Consider the following 22,713-nt stretch of genomic DNA (forward strand, 5'->3'; position numbering starts at 1 on the left):
AGATCAGTGGAACAGAATAGAGAATCCAGAAGTGGACCCTGAACTTTATGGGCAACTAATATTCGATAAAGGAGGAAAGACTATCCATTAGGAAGAAAGACAGTCTCTTCAATAAATGGTGCTGGGAAAATTGGACATCCACATGCAGAAGAATGAAACTAGACCACTCTCTTTCACCATACACAAAGATAAACTCAAAATGGATGAAAGATCTAAATGTGAGACAAGATTCCATCAAAATCCTAGAGAAGAACACAGGCAACACCCTTTTTGAACTCGGCCATAGTAACTTCTTGCAAGATACATCCACGAAGGCAAAAGAAACAAAAGCAAAAATGAACTATTGGGACTTCATCAAGATAAGAAGCTTTTGCACAGCAAAGGATACAGTCAACAAAACTCAAAGACAACCTACAGAATGGGAGAAGATATTTGCAAATGACATATCAGATAAAGGGCTAGTTTCCAAGATCTATAAAGAACTTATTAAACTCAACACCAAAGAAACAAACAATCCAATCATGAAATGGGCAAAAGACATGAACAGAAATCTCACAGAAGAAGACATAGACATGGCCAACATGCACATGAGAAAATGCTCTGCATCACTTGCCATCAGGGAAATACAAATCAAAACCACAATGAGATACCACCTCACACCAGTGAGAATGGGAAAAATTAACAAGGCAGGAAACCACAAATGTTGGAGAGGATGTGGAGAAAAGGGAACCCTCTTACACTGTTGGTGGGAATGTGAACTGGTGCAGCCACTGTGGAAAACTGTGTGGAGGTTCCTCAAACAGTTAAAAATATACCTGCCCTACGACCCAGCAATTGCACTGTTGGGGATTTACCCCAAAGATACAAATGCAATGAAACGCTGGGACACCTGCACCCCGATGTTTCTAGCAGCAATGGCCACGATAGCCAAACTGTGGAAGGAGCCTCGGTGTCCAACGAAAGATGAATGGATAAAGAAGATGTGGTTTATGTATACAATGGAATATTACTCAGCTATTAGAAATGACAAATACCCACCATTTGCTTCAACGTGGATGGAACTGGAGGGTATTATGCTGAGTGAAGTAAGTCAGTCGGAGAAGGACAAACATTATATGTTCTCATTCATTTGGGGAATATAAATAATAGTGAAAGGGAAAATAAGGGAAGGGAGAAGAAATGGGTGGGAAATATCAGAAAGGGAGACAGAACATAAAGACTGCTAACTCTGGGAAACGAACTAGGGGTGGTAGAAGGGGAGGAGGGCGGGGGGTGGGAGTGAACGGGTGACGGGCACTGGGTGTTATTCTGTATGTTAGAAAATTGAACACCAATAAAAAAAAAAAAAAAAAAAAAAAAAAAAAAAAAAAAGAGCTATTCTAGGAGCAACCTTACTCTGCTTTCATTTTTGTTTTCACCTCAAACCCTGACAAATCCCCTCTCTAACTGCTAATATAATTACGTTATTGGAAATGACGCAAACAATGATCCTTACAGCAGGGTTTCTTTTGAGAGGGTCAAGTCTCCTAGATAGGAAAGAGATATTATCTACTATAAAGTATTTACTTTCAAATAAATTTATTTTCATTATTTATAATGAAAGTAGTTGATTATTTTAAATAGTAAGCACAATTTGCCTTACAAAATAAACGCAAAAATGGGAGTATCCAGACCTATTTCCTGTCCATGACAGAATGGCCTACTACTCAAAAGTTAGCAATACTGCCCCAAATATTCCTGGATCCTTAGGTCTACTATTTTAAACTTTTTCCACTTTATACATTAGGCCTTTAAAGTTGAAGAGGGTATGGTATAATAAAAATACCTATTTGGTCCTTGCTCCCCACTAGGACCAATAATCCTGTTCCCCTGCCTATTCATAGATGTTAGCCCCCCATGTCCTCACCTTCCTCAACAACCAGCTTAAATTCTATGGTCAGTCTTTACAATTATCCTCTTACACACGCCCTCAACTTCCTCACCTATTTTTCTTTGTCATACTCACTTTACAAAACCCCAACTTTGGTTTAATCCAACTCTTTCTCTACTTTGAGCATGGACTTGGGGGTGAACTGGCTAGAGAAGAAGACAACTTGGTGATGAGTTTCACTTTGGATCCATGACCATGGATCTCAAGGGCAGCCCCTAATGCTGCCCGGTCACCACTCAGCCCACCTCCTTTCCCCCTCCCCCTGGCTACTGCCCCATAGCTTCTCTTTACTCCTCAAACCTCCAAGCACCTTCTCCCCATCCTTTTTCTCAGCTGATTATCTTGCTTCCTACATCAGTGAGAAAATGGAAGCAACCAGAAAAGGACTCCCCCAGATCCCTGGACATAGTGTGTGTGTGTGTGTGTGTGTGTGTGTGTGAGTATGTGAGTGTCTACCAGCTTTAGGACCCAGACTCCCTTTCCTCCTCCTTGTTGTTGGGGATAAACTATCCAGTGCTGACCTGTTGCCTGCTCAGAGAACATTGCTTTAGAAATTATCTCCCTCACTCCTACATGGTAAATCTCCTCTTCTCTAACTAGGTCATTCCCATTAACAAAGAAACAAGCCGACATGTCTCCCATCCTAAAGACTCTTCTCTTGACACTACTTCTGCCTCTGGTTAGCATCCTATTTCTCTGTTCCCCTTTGTGGTAAAACTCCTTGAACATGTGGTCTGCATGCTGTATCCAGGCCTTTTTCACCCTTTCTCTTCCAACTCATTGCAAAGAGGCTGCCTTTTCTCATTGTTACATTGAAACTGTTCTCCTCGAGATCACTGATAACCTTTTCATCAATCTTTCTTCCTGGCTATGCCTTGTGAAGTGGGCACCCAGGACACAACATTCTGTCACTTTCCCTCCTGTCTCACTGCTCGTTCCCGCTCAGCCTCATCCCCTGGTTCCTCGTCTTCTGTCTGACCTCTTGATGCTGGTGAGCACAAGGGCTTGGTTTTTTGTTCTTGGACTCCTCTCTCTTCTCAATCCTTTCTCTCATCCAGTCTCATGGTTCTCCAGCATGCTCCTGACTCCAAACTCCCATGTCTACACCAGAACCTTCTCCCGAACTCTGGACTCACATATTCAACTACCCACTCAACATTTTCATTTTTATATTGAATAGGCAACCCAAGCTTAACATGTCCAAAAGAGATTTCCAGATCTTCCCCTAAAAAACATGTGCACCCACAATCTTCCCCCAACTCAGTTGCTGGAGACTTCATCCTTCCATTTACTCAGAATCACCCTGGACCCTTTTCTCTTCTCTCATTCCCAATCAGGAAGTCCTAAAGGCTCTACCTTAAAAACAGACCCAGCACCTGGCATCTTCTCTTCTTTGCTACCACCCTGGCCTCAGCCATCAAACTCTTTTTTTTTTTATTGTGATAAAACACATATAAAATTTGCTGTTAGTGACATTTAGTCCATTCACCAGGCCAGGCAGTCGCTATCACTGTCTAGTTTCCAAATATGTTTATGACTCCAAAAGGAAACCCCAGGCCCATTTAGCAGGTGCTTCCTCATCCCTCCTCCCCCTAGACCCTGGAAATCTCCCGTTGGCTCTGTCTCTAGGGATCCCCATCAGCTCTTGATGGGATCATTGTGAACCCTCCAACTGGTCTCCTCACCCCTTATTTGCCTCCATGCCTCACCACAGCATTCAAAAAGCAACCTGGATCACATCACAGAGTAGCTCAAAGCCTCCACTAACTTCTCATCTCACTCGGAATAAAAGCCAGAGTCTTCACATGGCTCACTCGGCCCCATGTTGCTTTCTTGACATCTCCCACCATTCTGCTGCCTCCTCATTCTTCTTTAGCCACACCGGCCTTCTTATAATCCCCTAAGCACCCCAACCCACTCCTTCCTCAGGGCTGACTCCACACGGTCCTTCTTCCTGGGAATAAACCTCTTCCCAGACCTGCATGATTCCCCACTTCACCTATTTCAGGTCTTTGCTCAACTACTGCCTTCTTAGCTAACATTCTGTTTAAAGCTGCGACCCTACCCCACCCTGGCATTCCTCATTCTCTTCACCCTGCTTTGCATAATTGACTTATATCAGGAAAGTAGAGCAGTAGGTATTTAAGTTCTTATTTGGTTTACTGTCCATGTGCCCCACTTCCCTGCCACAACAAGATTTTTAGACCAGACATCTTTATTTTGTTCATGCCTCCCTCCCTCCCCCCCAATGCCTGGAACAGTGCCTGACACACAGTAATAGCTGCTGAATGAATATGTGACAGAACTCTGTGGAGAGGGGAAGAAGTAGGTCACTGCTGCCCCTGCCTGACCCACTCCCTCTGACCTCCGGTAGCATGTGTTGATGGATGGAGCGGCCACATCATGGGCCAAATAGAATCACTGTCCAAGGAAAGCGCTTTCCGGAGGTGCTACGTGGGGGATTCTTTTTTGGATGGGCAGGAGTGGCTTGTGGTGGCAGCTGTGACCTCACACTCTCGCCTATAACACAACCCAACACCAACTTTTCATCCTGTGGAAGGCTGCCCCCCCCTCCCCCCCCCCCCCATACCTGTTGTTGTCCACGTAGCGAATCAGCATGGGGTAGAAGGCATAGAGGTCTCTGCAGAGGACTGCAAACTCGTCCAAGATGAGGAGCTCCGCCTCTTGGGTGTCTCCTTTGGTGTCGGCTTTCAGCTGCTCCTCCTCCTGCACAGTCTTGACAGCCTTTTTCTTCAGCTTCTCCAGAGTTGGGATGAAGTGGCTCTTCAGCAGGTCTGGCCGTGCTTTGCTGATGATTGGCTGGGCGTACACTGCGTTTGCAAACAAAAAGCCTCCACCTCATTTCACACACTAGGATAATTGATCAAAGGAAAGAAGTAATCCTGAAAGGTGAGGCTGCAACAACCCACTGACTCAGGACAGCCATCGCCCTATTCCCTTCTTTCACGGTCCACTAGGCGCTTCCCCCTCACAAAGACACAGTGAGGGCAGGGAGCCACGGAGAAGGTAAGGTCTCTACTCCCATTCTGCTGGTCCAGGCCATAGGGAGCCCCTGTCACCCTAGAACTCCTCATACATGCCTGGCATTGGCCACACTCTTAGCTCCTCACCACACAGTTTTAGTATGTTCATCCTAGTGTGGGCTCACCAGCTAGATTATAAATTCCTGGGATAGAGCCTTTCCCTGCCTAATAACCAGCACTATGCTGAGCCAAGAATAGGCACTCAGTACTATGCTTTCTGGTTATTTTATAGAAAAATCTGTTGTTAAAAATACATGACCCCCCCCCCCCAAAAAAAAATAAAAATAATACATGAACCCAACCACAGTTCTCAGTCCCCAGTACTTGAGAACTGCTAACTCACTGCCTGGGGCCCTGTGGAAGACAGATAAACTGTCACTGGCTATCATGAGCTGAGACAGAGGCTGAGGAGGTCACCAGAAGTCAAAGAGCAGACACAAGCCATCGGTGGAATCTGGGGCTGTGATTCTGGCCCTCCTAAAGAGAAAGGTAAAACCTACACATCTCACTCTGTTCTTTAATGGAATATCCTCTTGGTCTGCTTGATAATAAATATCAGAATCAGAGTAATTATAAAACAATTAAGTTAAATAAAATTAGCAAGAGCCATTAACCACTGCCAATACATGCCATGTATGTTTTGTGCATTTCAAAGTCTTTTTAGCTTGGGGCATTCCAGTTGGAAATAGCCTATATTCTGGCACTTTTTCTTTTAAATCCCACTGCCTTATTTTTTTCACTTTCACAGCAAAGACTGTTGTAAAGGGAGGAAGTGAAGGCAGCCTCCTGCTGAGATGCATGAACCCAGAAGCCACAACTCAGGCTAGGAGAGTTCACCACTCCCACCCACCCTGCCCCCAGTTGTACCTCTGCTCTGGACTCAGAATAAGAATGGCTATTCCAGGTGTGGGTGAGTTGGGCTTACAACTTAAAATCAACTTGTTTTGGCACTGGCAATGAAGTGGTCCCCGAGATCTGGAGACCCCTGGGGAGTAACAGAGTGAGTTGGCTTGCCAGTTTTCCTGGCAGTTGTCCTCTCTGCATCTCTCCAGAGAGCTGAGGGAGCCCATCCTTCCACCTTCTTCCTTCCTAGAATCCCTTATGAATTACAAGTTGAGCTTCTCAACAAATGGCCTTGGGGTTGGCAATATTCTTGGGCTAAATAGGTAAAAAGGGAACATCAACTTTATTTACTCGTATGCTCATGAGGTCTTCACTATTGAGTAGCTATGAGCACCTAGAATATTTATAATTCTGATCTCAGTTCATTTCAGAGACGGGAAGAGGGCAGAAACTTTTCTTCCCTGGTCTTGCCAAGGGATACCTCCTCATTTATCTAGGAAGATAAATATCTAGGGTTGGGCTAATAGCTCCCTTTGGCCCAGCCACTGTGTTTTCTGGTCCAGGAAGTGACGTGGGTGAAACTGCTACTGTGGAGCCGCCACGCTGCTGGTTGGTCAAAAGCAAGGACTTTGCCTTGGCTTCTGTCTCCTCAAACTCTGCTTTGACACAGAAGACACTAAATATTCACGGGTTCCCGACTGTGGGAAATCTGGTTATTCATTTTCCAAGCCTTTCCCTTTTTTTGAGGTTGCTTCAGGAATAGAAAATAGGGTAACAAAATTCATTAAGAGCCAACTGCATGCAAGGAGTTCTAGAGGAATATAGAAACAAAATCCCCAAAACCCAAAGTGATGCTGTTGTGAACCTAAATTTGGGAGTGTCTTAGAAAGCATAACATGAAATACAAACGCTAGCAACTTCCAGTACAGCCCACATGGGAGTGAGATTTATATATGAACCAAACACACAGGAGCACTTACTGGGAAAATACAGTCATCACTGTAAGAGCAAATGAGATTTTTTTTTTTAATCAAATGGGATTCTTAAGTGCCAAAAGCAAATAAAGCCATGAAGATCCAAGTCAGGCAGAGTGTATGGAGAAGGGCTTCTGGAGATTTGAGGTACCTGGATTATTTGGGGAGCCACAGGAGCATTTACTCCAGGAAGCTCTCCAGGGGAATAGCTTTTTACTGGGAACTACCAGAAAGGGGAAGGGAGACTAGTTAATAGAATGCAGGTATCCTGGTCCTGGGGTTGGGGGGCCGGGGAGAAGAGGCATTTGTGGTACCTGCAATGCGCTTCATCCAGGATGCCTCATCGATGCCCAGATTGTTGTTGATGATTTTTAGAATGTTTCCCAGGATGACACTGAGGTGTTCAGAGGTGACCCTGGTGCACCAGGGGCCTGTGCTGGGGGGCAGGTGCTCAGGCCCCCGCTCCCACCAGTAGGACAGGTAGTTGCAGAGCATGGGTAAGATCACCTCGATGACGTGGGGCATCTCCGTGTATCGGGCCCCTGACTCGGCCAGGTCGCTGATTTCCTTCATCAGGCCTTCCAGCTGAGGGAGGTCGGGGCACATCTCTTCCACTGTGTCCGGCATCCCCAGAACTGACCAAGAGGGTGCAGAAAGAATACAGGGACAGTAATTCACAGGCACAAATAATGGAACCTTCTCTGTCTGTTCCCACCTTCCTGTGCTCTTCCAACCTTAAGTAACCATCCTCGAGCCTTAGATGAGAGAGCACTCAATGTGGGGCAGCTTCTGTCATCCAGGTGTTTGTGTAAAGATGACAGCTTCCAAAGGTTGGGTTGGCTTCCTGAAGCCATACTCAGGTTAAAAATACTTCAACATAAGGTCAAAGGAGCATAACAGAGACAGCTGAGGGACTTCTCTTAGGTGAAGCCAGTCTCTGGCTTCCCCCTCTCTGCCTTACTGGATGCTTGGCAGAAAAGGCAACACTACATGGAGAAAAGCAACTAATCTGTGGTTAGTTCAGCTACCTGGATCTCAGTACTGTTTAGAAAAGAAAAGGAACCCCTCTCAGCAAATATTCCTTCAGCTGGACCAGAGACAACATGCCTTTCCATCTGGTTGAAATTTGGCGGGGTTGGGGGGGTGGAACGCCTGTATTTGTGTTAATTTCTGCATTTACAACCGAAGTTCCTAATGAGGTGACCTGTGCCAAGGCCTCCTGTCACTCACATAAACCTCTTTGTTTGTGAAGAAGAGTAAGCCCCTTCTCTTCCTCGCACTGAAGACTGTGGTCACTTCACTGAATACAGACAGACAGGACGATGCAGCAACAGACAGAGGTCAACATGAAACCAGGGAAGGCTGTCGGATATCAGCATCACAAACGGCAACATCAGTGGCTAGCCGTCCTGTTCTAGTGAAGTGGAAGGACAAGACAAGACAGAAGACACTAGAAGCAGCCTGAGGGGCCTGGTAGGTAAGAAGATAACAAGGCTCTGAAAGAGGTACCAGCCCAAAGCTCTGTCTCCTCTAACCACCAACCCACCTGCCTGGGTCGGGTCCACCTGGTCCTGGGACATGGATCCTGGGACATGGATCACATGTGGATTCCACCTGCAGGCTAAACCTCCCACACCAGGGCCAAGGCAGCAAGCACCACAGGGGCCTAGGGAATCTGAGAAGCCACAGGATAAGGTGGAACGCTTTTCTGGAACATCAGTTCCACTAGATGACTTGAGATTTATTTTTGATATTTGGAGAAAAATGCCAAGTTCTCACAAATTTCAAAGGACAAAGAGGCCTTCAAATAAAATTATATCTTCTGTGAATGAAGCTATACCTGCAGGCCCTTTGCCATTGGGATTACTGCTGGCTGGAAGTCTCCCTTCTCTAGATTTTAGGTACATAGGAATGGAAGGCTTAATGACTAAGAGAGGTCACAGCCAGTTCTGCAGCCTGTAGGAATATCGGTCAGTTGAAAGGAACCGTTCTGATTTCTTCTTTTATTGTACTTCCTGGAGCAGAGATGCAGGGCAATGCTGGCTGTCTTGGAGACAACGAACGTGCAGCTGAAACAAGCAGCATGCAATGGATATGTAGGGGCCTCCCTGCTACGGAGCAGGCCCCATGCGGCCGAACACTCTTTGCCTAACGATGACTTTCTGCTGCTATCACTGTGGCTAAAGAGCTCTCTTCCTTGAAAGTCACAAGGGGGCCAATATCCTTTAGAATCCAGACAATTTAAGGGGTGCCTGGATGGCTCAGTCCATTAAGCCTTTGACTCTTGATTTTGGCTCAGGTCATGATCTCAGGGTCCCGGAATCAGGCTCCACATCAGGCTCTGTGTTCAGTGGCAGTGTGCTTGAGAATCTCCCTCTTTCCCTCCCTCTGCCTCTCCCCGCACCTGTGCTCATGTTCTCTCTCCTAAATAAAGAAATAAATCTTAAAAAAAAAAAATCCAGACAATTCAAAAGGGTTAGTAGCATGAAAGCTAAAGAATGTGAAACTCTTGTGATTTACATGGGAAGGGAATTACACATCGACATGGTTTATTGCCAATGTTGGTTATGTGCAGAGAATGTCTGGCCTGGATCCTGCAGCAGAGCAACCATCAGGGGTGACATCAACATGGGGGTCTGCAGGACCCTTCCAAACAAAACCATTTTATACATACAAGAAGTTAAAGATAGATAAGTCAAGCCTTCTATCTTGAAACTGCACATAGAACAGTGGCAACTGCCATAGATACAACTTAAGTTTACAACTGTTTGCTGTAAAATTCTCAATAAAGCACTCAGGTGTGTGTGTGTGTGTGTTTAAATGTCATACAGACAATACATCACCAAGGACATTTATTCCCCCTAAGAAAAGAGCTGCTTGAGGGTGCTGCACTGGAATCATTATGATGACCTTTAAAAGTTATTTATATGTAATTGGTCTTTGAGTGAAAGAAACATTTGTGATTCAGATGGTGTTTCATACTTCAAATACCACATAATAAATCCACAGAATGAAAAGTACATGAAACATAGCCTCGGCTAGGTCCTGTTAGAATCAGACCCAAGGCTGTTGGAGTTATCATTAGAATACACAGTCTTTTCATCTTCTACATTAGTGGTTCCCAACGTGGGGTTCTCCCACCAACAGTGGCAACATCACCTGGAAACTTGTTCAGACCTTCTGAACCCAGGTCTACTGAGTTAGAAACTCTAGGGGTAGACTCAGCAATCTGTCTTGATAAGCCTTCCACATGATGCTGATGTACGCTAGAGTTTGAGAACCACCAAGTAAGATTCTAAAGTCAGATTTTCTTCACCAAGCTGCCCTTCCCCAAGAAGGCAGCATCAGGGAGTACTACCTCTTTGTGTAGGCAGGCCACTGACATGGGAAGTGGACCTCCTGCTTTCTCTGGACCAGCCTGGCTGGTGACCAGGGTATCTTGTTTAATAATCTGATTAACAGACCACTGACACACATAACCAAAGGTTTATCTAATTTTGAATACCTGGAAGATACCTGTATTAAGCCTTTTCTAGGCATATCTTAGTTTCTGGATGAATCAGAAAATGCTCCAGGGTCTTACAGTACAGAAGAGTCATTAATATGGGTAACTGCTGGCAAAACATGAACTGTCAATTAATAGAGATGTCCAATTGCCTGAAGCCTTGATATATCAGCTCATATTATTCTTCTAAATTGAAGGCTCACATCATTTGTCACCCTATACATCCCTCCCCCACCTTGGTCCCTGAGGTCACTCACTTTGTATAATGAATGAAGTCTACCCTTCTTAGAGTCCATTAAGCCATCCATCATTCTCTAACTCCAGGCAAACCCGATTATCTCAGAACATATATTCATGTACACTCTACTTTTCAAGAGCCACACACATGGTCAGCATTCCCTCTGCTGATTAACTGAATAATGACAAATGTGGGCTCATCATCATCAGTGTGCCACTGATGGATGAAAAACTGTCATCTCTAAATCACATCTTTCTCTCTTTTCTTCCCTGTGGAATATGCAATGGTTGATATTTATTTTTCATTTATCGGTATGTCTTGTTAAATAAAGGTAATATATATAAAATAAGAAGGAACATATTTCCAATAGCCCTTGAGAAGAACAATAGGACAGAGTAATTCCCTTCCTTCTCAAAACTTATCCATGATTTCCCTCATCTTTGTCAAGTTCTCATTTTGCCTGCTTCCATATGTCTATGAACTCAAGGGCAGAGGAGGCCCACTTACCCAAGCTCTACATAATGGTCAGAGATACAGGGTTTCCTGAATCACAGTTGGAGCAGAACAAATGGATAAATATCTAGCACTGTCATGACTGAGTCCATGTCCCTTTGGAGCTGCGGAGCAACATCTGGGCTGGCATATGGCTACAGATGTCACAGCCCTTTCTAAACCAGAGCCTGCTCAGTTGCTCAGCTCCCATGTTAGCTGCAAGATATGACTCATTCAGTATCAGGAAAGGGTGGAGACAAACAAGGTTAGAGACATATTTCTGCTAGTCCAAGAAAGGGAAGAAAGGGTGATGTGAGGCTGACGGGGTGGAACATTAATCTAGAGAAATCACATGAGACTTTGGCAGGCTGAAGCATCTGGGCAATGTCTCTCTCTTGACTAACTCTGACACTAGTCTCCACTGTATTTATCCTAGCTCAGGACCAGAACTTTGCTAAGTGTCCTTGTCTAAATTGTTCTGGTCATCATTTCTGGGCGTGATGCACTTCTTTATCTGAAGCAACGAGAAGCAAGTGGGAATAAAGCTGTGGCTTAGCACTCTGCATTCTTACCTGAAAAGAAGAGGATGACAAAAGAACGTGATATGAATAGAGTTCTAGCTCTTAGAACTCTCTCAGGATCTCACAGCAGTTTGAAAAGGGGGCTTGAACTAAATGGAACTGCCACACAGTCTAGTCATCTACTGTGACGGTCCATTGTTATTTTCAGAAAGCATTGGTTCTGAATAAGATAGGTCCTGATTTGAAATAGTTTATTATGGTTTTTTCTTCTTTAATATTGATTAGGCTGATAGTGTGGTAGTTTTTTGATGTTCCATCAAGTCACAGTAATTTTTTCTAACTGGAGTCCAAGCTTTATTCAAATTCCTCTGCTCTATATTCCATTGACTTCCAGTAGAGTCACAATTCCTCCCTAAAGGAGGACTCTCCCTTCCATTTCCCTTGGAGCAGATGTATAACCTGCCTTGGATTCCAGTTCTAGAGTACTCTAGAAAACTTTTTTCTATAAAGGGCCAGATAGTAAATAGACACTGCAGGCCAGATGGTCTTTGCTACCATGAATCAACTCTGCCCCTGCAGTTGAGTTGAAGCAGAATGTGCCAGTTAAAGATATGCCTCTTTGGCATAAGGATTATTTTGGGCTGATTATTTTTAAGAACCTACAAACATAGGAGAAGCTCTGAAAACAAATAAGTTACCCTTGTCGAAGAGAAGTCTAAATTTTATAAAGGAAATTTACATTAGAAAGGGGGCCTGCACCAAGAAGTGAGCTATTTACGGGAGATGACTTTTTCATCTGAGAGATTCATCCGCAGGGCAGGGCAAGCGTTTACCAAGTGTTTCTGCTTCTCACCTGTCTGTGAATTGCCTTCTCCTTTTGAATCCCCAGACCCCTATTCCTTTCCTTAGCTTTAAATGGTCTGTCTATGAGCCTCAATCCGTGGGCTGCATTTTGAGTCTCCTATCTTTGTGGGCCAGGCACAGAAGGGGGCTTGAGATCCAGGGCAGACTAGAGAGCCTAAGGCTTTAGGAGGGAAGGGATTTAGAAGTCAACCATACTGTATCACTGTACAGAAGAGGAAGCCAAAGTCCGGTGATAACAAGGTACCTGCCCATGTCCCTTTTTCCAGTAAAATGGAGACATGCAACATGGATCCTAGCTTTGATCTCCTGGCCCCTCTGAGACTACATAAACCAAAAGTCCTTCAAGGCTGCTGTTCCCTGCCTGGGTGTCTTTCCTTCCTGGCTGCTCTCTTCTCAACACACGGGTTGAAGACCTCTGAGGGAAGATACTTACTAGACCTCTCCCTGGGGGTTCTGGTGTTGAAGACTGAGAGTGGATTGTAGCGGTTAAGGGTGGGTTCCAGGAATGCTACTGGTATGGCAGCTGCCAGTGAGGCCAGACATTCTCCAAGGGCAGGACGTTGCCTGGAAACAAAGAAGTCCATTTAGAAGTGGTGCTACCACAGCCTGGCCCCATGGATGGAAGCCAGAAGCGCTTCCCCAAGATGTCTCAGGCCATCTCCCCTCAGATTACTCCACTGGACATCCCTGGATCCTGGGCTCAGCAAGATTACAAGCACTTCTCTCTCCCCCATCTTTCTCTGGACACTGATGAAAGGTGTTCGTTCAATGGTCTTACCACCTGGATCCTGGTTCTTTTTTTCTTTTTTTTTTTTAAGATTTTATTTATTTAAATTCATGAGAGACCCAGAGAGGCAGAGACACAGGCAGAGGGAGAAGCAGGCTCCATGCAGGGAGCCCCATGTGGAACTCAATCCCAGGCCTCCAGGATCATGCCCTGAGCCAAAGGCAGTGGCTTAACTGCTGAGCCACCCAGGTGTCCCTGGATCCTGGTTCTTAACTGGTTATGGCAATACAGTAATACACTATGTAGCTTTGTTCTTCTCTTCCAGCATTTCTGAAAGCATATTTTGCTGTCATCCAAATTGAATTTGATCCTCTCTCTGTTCTCAAAATGTTTTGAAATCTGTATAATCTGTGTGTATTCCCTGCTTTGGATGGAGCTGTTGTCTGCCAGTGGGAATGGTAGATAATGGGCCAAAAGTACCAATAAGACACAAAATAAAAGACCTGCCTTGCAAAAGAAACAACAGGCTTCACATTGCTCAATTTAGAAGAAAGACCTGTTACTTCTCCCAAATATTCTACACAAATATTTGAGTGTCCATCATGTATAAAGCTGAGTCTCAAGTCTTTTTGTGAAATGAGCAACCAAGCAAGAACAAAATGTTTAGGATTCCTTGTTTGGTTTTCTAGTTTTCCAACTGAAAGACCTTGTACTTTCTTGCCTGCCAACCAAGTCAGCAAACGTAAGTAATGGGAACGAGTCACTGGTTGGTCAAAGCAGAGCTGATACAGAGATAGTCCTCCCCCTCCTGGACCTGGGCTTAGTCTTGGACTTGTACTGGTTAGCTCAGCAGACCCTTTCTGCTAGTGACAGCACTGGCTTGAAGGGTCCTATATGGGTGCTGACATCTGTTGCTTTCTGATAAACAAGATACCAGAGCCATCTGTTTTTCCATCATAGATATTTCTTTTTTGGTCAATTCCTGGCATTCAGTCACCGTCAGACCACATACCTAGTTTGTGAGTCACACACGTGAGGTCAGTTCCCAAAATTTCTTTAACTGAGTACTATGAGTCCTCTGTTAGACTGTGGTACAAATGTAATTAGTGCAGATGATAGGTCTATAAGTAAGAAGTGGATGGGGCTCAAAGTGTTCAAACATATCTCGTTAGTTTTCCCTTGTGTCTGGCCAATCAGAATAAGTGCTGATGCTGTGTCTGTGAAGCCCATTGCAGAATCCCTGGGAACTGAGGGTGTCAGGCTACATTGTGGGGGATGTTATAGATCCATCATTGGGCAAACTGCCAGCTAGAGAGAGGATGCACTTGGAGTCCGGAGCAAATTCTTATAGCCCTACCGTAGCTCTGTGGGAATAGAGAGGCAATTAGCCCTCAGGGTTCCCTTCAACTCCCACCAATACCTGAACTGAAGGCTGTGTTAGTTGCCCTTCACTGTGATAACAGCCAACAACTCCAACAGCTCTAAGAAGCCAGAATGCCAAAAGTGTAGGGCCTCTGGATGTGTATGACAAGCGTTTACTATGGGGTGGAGGGTGGCTAGGAGAGCCACTGCCCACCTAGGAGTAAGCCACATTGTCTGAACATTAGCCTTCTTCTTCTAGATAGCAAAAATCCTTCCTCCTTAGAACCCTTTAGCAATGTGATAAAATAATATATATTTATGGTCTAATTATAAGGATTAGGATCAACTTGCAACTTCATTATAGCAGAGAAAGAGGCACACTTGAATTGGCTTAAAAATGTGATCTTAGTTGGCCCTGAAAAAGATAACTTGTCATGGCTGGCTGGCTGGGTAGCAGCAGAACCTGCAAGGGGCAGGCCTGAGGGTCTAAGAATGGCTGAGAGGCAAGAGGAATCTGCTGGACAGAGGGAGGAGGGTGGAGGCCTCACAGGACGGGTGAGTAGAAAGCTGTCTTGGAATCTGCTCCCTCCATCCCATCTTCCATCATGTTACCAGACTTATGAAAAAAGTCACTTTTTGATTAATTTAAAGGAAAATGAATACATGTGGTTTTAATCCTTATCTTCTATCTTCTGAGCTCAGCTTTTACGGGACTAGCTGACAGCTCGCCTTGCTGTGAAGTGTGTGAGCAGATAACTTTAAAATCTGCCCCCAGTAAGCAAGAAAGTCCTCAGTCAGGCAATCACTTCTCGGGTGATGACACAGCTTTATCCTTTTGCTGGAGGTGTGACTGTGAGAGCCCCCCATCCAGGTCTGCTTTGGAGGCAGGGCTGCAGCCCTCAGACAGAACAGGTCCTCTGTGTCCTGTGTCGTCATGTTGCCCCGCCCCAGCCGCAGGCTGTATCTCTGTCAGAAGGCAAGGGAGTGAGACCTGGGCTTCTCTTTGGGGACCTTCTGCAACATGGCTTCACTTCTGAGCAAGCCTCACTTTTTCTACCAAGCACAGTGGCCCTGGGGAGAAATACTCTATTTCCTCAGTCTTGCCTTTCCAGGAGGAAAAGGGAAGGAGATAAGCCATGAAGGTGAAAGAAATACCACAGGGAGAACATGGATGAAAGAAAATCTGGGTGAAAACCAGGATGACAAGGGGGGAATGTTGAATCTGAGTGCAAACTCTACTTGGCCCAGCAAGATGAATCTTGGAAACAGCTGGTTCTGAGTTGTCTGGCTGATAACTGGACCCAGACTTCTCTTTTCTTTCTCTCATCAATTAAAGTCCTGATCTCACAAAAGTGGATTTCTAGAAAATTACTCTGATACAAAAGCAACAACCCGCGGGGCAAAAGACAGTTTTCCAGTGTTGTGTTGCCTTGGGGATATGCATTCCCTGTGCTCTCTGATGTTAATTACTGGCAACTCTGAGTCTCAACAAGCTCCCAACAGGGCATTTTCTAGTCTAGGGCTCACAGCAATGCTAATTAGTCATGTAGCCAATAGGGATAAACATCAATCAGTTCTCCTGGCTTAGCTGTGAAAAGTTCTGTAAAAGTAAAGCCCAGAAGTCTGCTCATGACCTTGGCCCCCCACCCCCTGCCCCAAGAGGGACTGAGCAAAGGCCTGCTGTTAGAATGCCTCTCTGGACCTTAGCGCTCCCCAAGGTGGCAGTGCAGGTATGGACCAAGCAGAACGAGGACTACTGAAACAGCTCCTGAGCAACCAAAGATCTACTGGAAGAGTTTGTTCACTGGATGTGGCGCTCTCTTTCTCTCTCCCCTTCAGTTCTCACTGCCTAGTAGAGTAGTTCTCACATAGTAAAACTTGGTCAATGGTGACAGATTGAAGAGAGAGCAATTTGTGTTTCAATTTTTGTTATTTTCTAACTTGGTAAGTTGCAGAGATTGTCCATCTCTTGATTTTATTTCCATGGATCGAGACCTAGCTTCTCAAATGTCTACTGTTAGGGATCCAGGCAGAGTGAAAGTCATTACAGTAATAAGAATCATGCCTTGCACATCTCTGGTGCTTTGCAATCTTGAGAGTTCCTTCGTGTATATTCCAAAGGATGCTGAGGAGAGGAAATAATATGCCCCAAGGGGGCAGAAAGGTACGCCATGGCTCTAGAGCAGCAAGACTCATTTCAGAGGTTTAGGGAAGGTATGTATGCAGTGTTTAGTCAGAAACAACTGGTCAAAGGAGGCAGGACAGGAAGGAATAAATATCTCAAAGGTGTAAAAGGGAAAAACCACAGTTTTCATTTGAAATAAAATGAAGGTTTGATGCTTAAATCAATTTCCAGGTTTCGTTTCTTGACCGTTAACCCCTCTCACACGCTCTGTGATTAAAGTATCTCTACATAAAAGAAGGCAAGTAGTCTCTATGATTAAATGTATAAGAGCCTTGACCCTTTGCTGAGAATTTGTTGAAAACTCTACTTGTCAGTAACCTCAGTGTTGTCTCAATTCAACATATTCTAAAAGAAATGTCTCTATTCTGTTTCAATGCCCCTTTCATCTCCTTACAGTCAACACTCTCATTGAGGTGTCTGGAACCTCACTCATCCACAATGCACACTCAAGCTGTAGCTGGAAACCAAATATTTAGTGGTTCCCTTGCAACACTGCAGGCATTCATTAGCCAAGGAAACTTTGGTGGTAGACAAATGGTGTGTTTGACTGAAGTTTCTTCTGTAAAGTGCACAAGAAGTGGGGAAAAAAAAATTGGGAAGACATTTGGATCTGTGCTGAAATTGGAAAATGTGTGGTAATGTCAAGCCACAAAGTATGGATCACAAGTGGGAACGCTGAAACCAAAACATACTTTCTGGACTAACAGCAGAGTGTAGAAATCTCTGGAAGTAAACATGGGGACTATGAGGAGCCCAGAATATGAACTTCGGTTTGAAACAATGAGGATGAAGCGTGGGAAGCAGGCCCTGAGGGACCTGCTGGGGATGAAGGATCAGGTTCACCTTGCAGAGAGACAGGCAGGACAGAGTAGGGAAGAAGTATACATGCCACCTGCCATTCCTGTGACCTGGACTCCAAGCCTGGAGAAGCCACTGGAAGAGAGGGAAAGTGAGAGGAAACCTGTCCTGTAGCTGCTGACCCGTCTTCTACCAGATGGAATAAACCTACTTTAAATGACTATACAAAAGCCTTTGTATAGGTCTTTGGGATGCACTAAAAATTTTACCTGTCATCTCTCACCTGGGCCACTTGCTTTCTTTTTTGGGGGGAGGTACAAAAGGCTAGAGGTAGATGTACCCTAGAGCTAAAGGCACTGTGGGTAGAGAAGGTCCTGAGCCAGTTTGTCAGATTTGAAGCTGGATGATGTTCCTTCCCCATACACTCCTTCAACACACACACACACACACACAAACACACACACATACACACACACATGCACAGATGCTCCTTTCCATTCTTGAGAACTAGCAATGTAGCTAATGACCTAGAAACAGTTGGGAAACATGGTACAGAGGAAGAATTATCCAGAAAAAATACAGAAAAATTCTTTTCTATACATTCACAGAAAATAAAAAGAGTCAAGAACATGGAGAGAGTTCGAGAAATCCCTTACAAACACCAAACAGGAGAGAGCACCTAGCTAAAAGTTACTTGGGAGAAAATGAGAAGTGTGGAAGATTAAGGAAAAGCCAGCAAATACAATCTCTCCCTGAATAACAGCTAGGGAAAAAACCCCAACAATCACATAATACGGTGAAAGATTGTAAATAATGGGAGACTCAATTCTGAACTGTGAGGGGACATACTAAGTTCTGAGAAGCCGAGGGGACTGACATAGAATAAGCACATCTTGGAACATATTATAGGAACTTAATGAGCTTCAAGACCAAAGAAAGAATCCAATGAACAGCCAGCTTCTCCCCTCCCACTGCAAAGTCATGTGTAAGTCAGTAAATCACCTGGCCCAGGGCACATTGTCAGGACACAAAGAAGCAAAGAGTATATGCTTCTGAGGCGGGAAAAATATGACCCAAGGAGTTTATACTGTGGGCTGCCCACAGTCTTTAAATACTTAAAGAAATTGTTCATAGAGTCAAGAGGTAAAGAAACAAGTATTTAATGATAAGTCTGGCCAGCCAAGAGACAAATTGAAACAAAAAATTAGGAATGGGAAAGTCATGGTTCAAAAGGATTGGCTAGGGGCAGCCCAGGTGGCTCAGCAGTTTAGTGCCGCCTTTGGCCCAGGGCGTGGCCCTGGAGACCCGGGATCGAGTCCCACGTTGGGCTCCCTGCAGGGAGCCTGCTTCTCCCTCTGCCTGTGTCTCTGCCTCTCCTTCTCTGTCTCTCATGAATAAATAAATAACATCTTAAAACAAACAAACAAACAAACAAAAGGATTGGCTATTTGATGAGTTATTAAAATATAAACTAAGGTAAACAACTTGGGAATATTTGTCCTAGAATAGAATATAAATGTTATAAGAAATTATTATTACTATTATTTTTTTAGAGGAAAAGTGTGTGCACATGTGCACACATGCATGAGTATGAGTGAGTGGGAGTAGGGGGAGCTGGAAGGAAGGGCAGAGGGAGAGGGAGAGAGAATCTTTAGCAGGCTCCACACCCAGTGCAGAGCCCAATGCAGGACTCAGTCTTACCACCCTGAGATCACAACCTGAGTCGAAATCAAGAGTTGGATGCTTAACTGACTGAGCCACCCAGGTGCCCCTGTTATAAGAAATTACATAGCAGGGCAGCCCTGGTGGCTCAGCGGTTTAGCACTGCCTTCGGCCCAGGGCCTGATCCTGGGGATCCAGGATCGAGTCCCATGTCATGCCCCCTGCATGGAGCCTGCTTCTCCCTCTGCCTGTGTCTCTGCCTCTCTCTCTCTCTGTCTCTCATGAATAAATAAAATCTTAAAAAAAAAAAAAAAGAAATTACATAGCAGAAAAGGAAAGGTAGAAAGGATAGGAAGTAGCTAGGAATAGAAGTGCACCAAATTTGCTTTCCTTTTTAAGGTAGAAAGAAAATTATTATTTTAACTAAATAATAAATTTAAAAATGGGAGTTGAATGATAAATTCCGTTTTTAGCTTCACCCAACAGGACAAAGTTGCAAAGCAATATGGATATTATGCTCTCACATGTGTATGGACGTAGAGGTGCAGAAAAAACATCTGGAATGACATACTCCAAATAGTTAACAGTCGTTTCCCTTAGGAACTGGATCAGCTTGTTCAGATTTAAGATTTCTGAACAGGATTTCTGCTACCAAAATGTGCACTTGTTTAAAACTATAGCTAATCTGACAATTGAGAAGGGTAAATGTCCAGGTTTGTATCACATAGAAACTCATTAAACACTCAAGTAACAGCCTCATGTCCCCTGAGCTTTTCTGCAAGCTTTAACCACAGGAACTCTGAAAGCTGTGACTATGAAGAAACAGACATTTCTTCGGTGGTTTTTGGTCACTAGCACATGATTTAGCTTGGCTATGTGGTATTGTTTCTCCAGTCACATACATTTACCAGCTATCTGTTAAAAAACAAAATTCAATTGAGTAAGCCTGAAGATCTCATTGTCTCCTTCTAAGATCTCATGGAAGATTTATGAATCTGGCAACATCTTATGGACTCTTTCTCTGTCTCTGTCTCTCTCTCTCAAATAAATAGATAAAATCTAAAACAAAACTGCAATTAGGTTAGGTATTAAGCCCCATTTTGGTGACTTGGCCTGAGCCAAGTATCACCAATCTGGGCCTGTGCTATTTTTTTTTTTTATTTTTACATATCTCCATAGAAACCCATAAATCTCAACAGCTTCACTACATTTCTTGATTTGCCATAAATATTTAATGACAGAGACTCAAAAATCACCATCACATTTCAGTGAGCATTTTGATTTTGCTGTATTGAAAAGATATTGTTAAGTATTTAAAGACTGTGGGCAGCCCAGGTGGCTCAGCAGTTTAGCACTGCCTTCAGCCCAGGGCGTTATCCTGGAGACCCGGATTGAGTCCCACGTTGGGCTTCCTGCCTGGAGCCTGCTTCTCCCTCTGCCTGTGTCTCTGCCTCTCTCTCTTTGTATCTCTCATGAATAAATAAATAAAAACTTAAAAGAAAAAAAGATTGTAAGTAATATTTTTCCAAGTCTTGAATGTGTAAACCTCTTTTGTTCACTAATTACCTTTCAACATAGATATTCTTTCCAGTCCCAAGGGAGTAGAGGCTGCACAGTATGTGGTAGCATGAAATTTGCACATCACCTACTGAAAAGAACAAAACAGAGCAGTTATTACCATGCTTCAATCCCAACTCTTCACCTCTGGCACAAGGCAAGGGTCTACCAACAGAAAGAACATGCTGGCATCATCCATCATCCAAGAGCTAGAGGCAGTGCATGCATGTGCACTCCGCCCTGGCCCCTGCCCCCAACACACCATACAGTTCCTTTCTATGCAGATGCTAGTCACCCAACTGGGGGAGAACCCACTGCCAGGAGAACACCCTCCATGGAGCCATCTCGTGCCTCTGCAGGTTGTTGATGTGAATCGCATTGCTTCTCAGGGAAAGAAATCATTTGACCTATGAGATCCATATGGGATTTTTTTTTTCCTAAAGAGGGAGACATTGTAGTTCAATTTTTTGCATAGTAATAGTAATATTTCCTTCCTTTAAAAGGAAGAATGTAAGTAATCTGAAATTTGAATGAGTCTTTTGTGAATTTCTAGGAAGGTATGTAGAATGTTCCTACCTCTTTAGAGATAGACCAAAATTTCTCAGGTCCACCTGTCCCAAGTGCTCTGATGGACGTTTTTCAAAACACAATTCAATTGTATCATGATTTTGCCACGTTTCCTGAAGGAAGGGCATGTTCCACTTAGGAAATCACAGAATTTAATCCATAGGCTACATGGCCCTTCAATATCTGGGACTCATAGTAAGGCAGGGACTAATTTCACACAATGAGAACTAATTTAATCTTTACTTTTTCAACGAGGGAAGGGCATTCTTTCCATGACATGAAATAATGAGTTTGGATGTTCCCCCATCCCTCTGCCCTCCTCTGTGGAAATAACTGATTTTCAATTGTTCAGGGATATAGAAGTCATGCCTCAGCTATCGACAATTGGTTAAATTGAATCAAATCACGCCAACATTTAAAGTGTGAAACCGAGCTTGGTGGTGGAATATTTGCATTAGGGGCTATATGTGGTACTAAACCAAACCGAAATAAAACCAACTGACTATGGTCTTTTTCTGAAGGCTCAGATAATGAAATGTTAGCAGCTTCCCTTTCCTCCTGGTATCCAATGAATAAATTAGGGCTTCTTAACAGGAAAATTGGTATTGAAAAACCCTGGGAGCAAACCTATATCCCCTGCTGGATTAGTCAGATAACCTTCTCAAATTAAGTGGAAACACAATGGCTGACAGCTAAGCCAGTGGGTGGAAAATTCTAGTCCTGAATAGTAGTGGGAAAAGATGAAATATTATATACTCAAATTGGAGGATTTCTGCTCCTCTACATATTTATTACTTCATTCATTACTTCAAACCTAAGGAGAAAGTAGTATGGAATAATTATCTCTCTGTTCTACTTTCAAGGTCAGCTCAAATGAATGAGTCACACACCTCTTATCTGGGGCCAGGCACACATAAATCCAAGATAGACAGTAATAGGACTCACAGAGTAAATCCACCCCGAACTGATGCTGAGCAACATGCTCAAAGATGGATGTCAGGATGGGGAGCAGAGCCACCGTGGTATAGTTAATATTTTGAGACACGCCTTTAATCTGTGTTCTGGAATGGGTAAACTTCCCGAGCTTCAGATTTTCTGAAGTCTTCTCTAAGTCTTCTGCAGCATTTTCAAAGAATGCTCGTAACCCAGCCTTCACCAGCTCTGAGCCTGACTTCATGACAGTCCTGTAAGCAAACCATGTTTAAAACCAGAAGCATAATCCAAACCTCTGGCCAACCCCTGCTTGAAACTGGTGACTTGCTGTTTAACCTCGGCAGACATTTGACACTCCGTTCAACTGATGACATGGGGTCAGGAGAGGGGGAGAGAACAGTTAGCAGCCAAGGAGCCACCCAGATCTCATGGTCCCAAAGGGGCTAACAACAGGATGGTGTTCTCTGCTGGAGGGAAATGGTGCTCGGTTATTCAGGAAATGTAAAGGACG

General features: G+C 44.2%; 1 protein-coding gene across 3 annotated transcripts in view; it reads right to left on the bottom strand.

Moving 5' to 3' along the window:
- RYR3 (ryanodine receptor 3) overlaps positions 1 to 22,713 on the bottom strand; it is a 518,005-nt gene that overhangs the window by 66,259 nt on the left and 429,033 nt on the right. For all 3 annotated transcript variants that reach the window (XM_038579912.1, XM_038579911.1, XM_038579910.1), the window contains exons 63-67: positions 22,215 to 22,453; positions 20,712 to 20,793; positions 12,845 to 12,975; positions 7,106 to 7,426; positions 4,521 to 4,761 (exon numbers count right to left, since the gene is read on the bottom strand). In XM_038579912.1, coding sequence (XP_038435840.1) covers positions 4,521 to 4,761; positions 7,106 to 7,426; positions 12,845 to 12,975; positions 20,712 to 20,793; positions 22,215 to 22,453 — 1,014 coding nt within the window. The remainder of the gene's footprint in view (positions 1 to 4,520; positions 4,762 to 7,105; positions 7,427 to 12,844; positions 12,976 to 20,711; positions 20,794 to 22,214; positions 22,454 to 22,713) is intronic.

The sequence above is a fragment of the Canis lupus genome, chromosome 30 (genome assembly GCF_011100685.1).
Source record: "Canis lupus familiaris isolate Mischka breed German Shepherd chromosome 30, alternate assembly UU_Cfam_GSD_1.0, whole genome shotgun sequence".
In the NCBI taxonomy this organism is placed as follows: Eukaryota; Metazoa; Chordata; class Mammalia; order Carnivora; family Canidae; genus Canis; species Canis lupus.